Genomic DNA, 1817 nt, shown 5'->3' on the forward strand with positions numbered 1-1817 from the left:
GCCCACCACAACGCCCGGCTATTTTTTGGTTGCAGCCGTCATTGTTGTTTGGCGGGTCCGGGCTGGGGATTCGAACCCGCCACCTTAGGTGTACGTGGCTAGCGCCTTAGCCGATTGAGCTATAGGCGCCGAGCCCTAACTTACATTTTCTACATCAAGTCTCCTGCAGACTCTTTCCTCTTGATTCCCACTGTAACTACTGAATCCATTGTGGAAACCAGACCAGTGACCTCTCTAGCAACCCCGCTGGTCTGGTCCTGTCTACACACAGCGTTTCCCGGTCTGTGGCTCTGGTCTGTGGCTCCTCCTTTCCCTCCTCCGGCCTCCTGGTCACCACCCCAGTGTCGCCTTTGAATTGTGCTTCTCCAGCCCTCATGCCCACAGTTATGAGGTCCTTCCCAGGTCCTAAGTTTTCATTTTCAGCTCCCTCCTCGTTGGTGCTACTACCCATCTTGCCTCTATCCGTGAATTCATTTTCTCTCTTGGGTAGATTGTATGGTTTGGAATAATATAGAAAAGAATTAAGAACTTAAGATAATATTTTTATGTTCAGAAAATACTTAAAAATCATTATAGGTATACGAGGTGTGGAAATGTAACGTGCTGTGCAGACACTCCAGCATAACTCTGGTGTAAATGTTCTCCACAGGCAATGAACACCCGGGAAAGCGGCAAAGCTTCATCCAGTCTGGGGCTTCAGGATTTTGATTTGCTCCGGGTAATAGGAAGAGGAAGTTATGCCAAAGTACTGTTGGTCCGATTAAAAAAAACAGATCGTATTTATGCAATGAAAGTTGTGAAAAAAGAGCTTGTCAATGATGATGAGGTAAGTCCAGCGTTCACTGCTTCTAACTGCTAAGCTGCTGGAGACGGCTGTTTCAGGGAATAACCCAGTATCTGTGCAGACTAAGTGAGATTTAAAATCTAATGATTATTAGATTTTTTTTTAAGTAAAACTTGTTAAGTCAGGTGTGATGGTGGGTGCCCTTAGTCTCAGCTCCTGGGAGGCCGAGGTGGAGGATCCTTGGAGTCCAGAGTTTCAAAGCTACAGTGAGCTGTGGTCCCACCATTGTACTCTAGCCTGGGTGACCAAGTAAGACCTAATCTCAAAAAAACAAATAAAAATAAAACTTTTACTATCAGGGGAAATACTTGAGCTTTGTAAAATTTTTCTAGACTGTTACATAATATAAAAAATCTAGTAGCATTTGTCTATGTATAAATTGTTTTATCATTAATTTGGCCTAGTTAAACATTGCATTTGTGATAATAAATGGCCAAGAGCGAATTGATGATTGATTTTGATGGTATCATTTTAGTCTGACAGCTCCCTTCTGTGTTTTAACAGGACATTGACTGGGTGCAGACGGAGAAGCACGTGTTTGAGCAGGCGTCCAACCACCCTTTCCTTGTGGGGCTGCACTCCTGCTTTCAGACAGAAAGCAGGTAAGCTTGAAAGGTCACGGAATAAAATCTGGGCTCACACCTGGGTGGGAAGAAGAGTCACAGAGAGACACGGCAGTGTTAGGCTTATAGCTTCCTGCTACTGTCTCTAGCCAGTGGTGCTCTCTGGACATCGGGTAAGCTTAGGAAATGATCTTTTCTAGGCAAAGAAGAAAACACCAGGTCATAATTAAGGATGTTGAAATCCAGCCTCGTAAATTTCCCCAGGTTTCTGTTTAATGACTAAGTTTCCTTGATTTTAGCTGGGGGGAACCCCCCTAACTTGTTAGTCCTAAGTGACTGTTGAAAGTGACTTACCCGGCTTGGCACCTATAGCTCAACCAGCTAAGGCGCCAGCCACGTACACCTAAGGT

The 1817-nt window shown here is 44.7% G+C and overlaps 1 protein-coding gene across 1 annotated transcript in view; it reads left to right on the forward strand.

Annotated features, from left to right (window-relative positions):
• The window catches only part of PRKCI (protein kinase C iota), a 62503-nt gene that overhangs the window by 47926 nt on the left and 12760 nt on the right, over positions 1–1817 (forward strand). The window contains exons 9-10 of the mRNA XM_003794658.3: positions 650–826; positions 1349–1446. Of these exons, the coding sequence (XP_003794706.1) occupies positions 650–826; positions 1349–1446 (275 nt within the window). The remainder of the gene's footprint in view (positions 1–649; positions 827–1348; positions 1447–1817) is intronic.

The sequence above is a fragment of the Otolemur garnettii genome, unplaced genomic scaffold (assembly GCF_000181295.1).
Source record: "Otolemur garnettii isolate 467f Iridium unplaced genomic scaffold, OtoGar3 scaffold00084, whole genome shotgun sequence".
NCBI classification, from domain to species: Eukaryota; Metazoa; Chordata; class Mammalia; order Primates; family Galagidae; genus Otolemur; species Otolemur garnettii.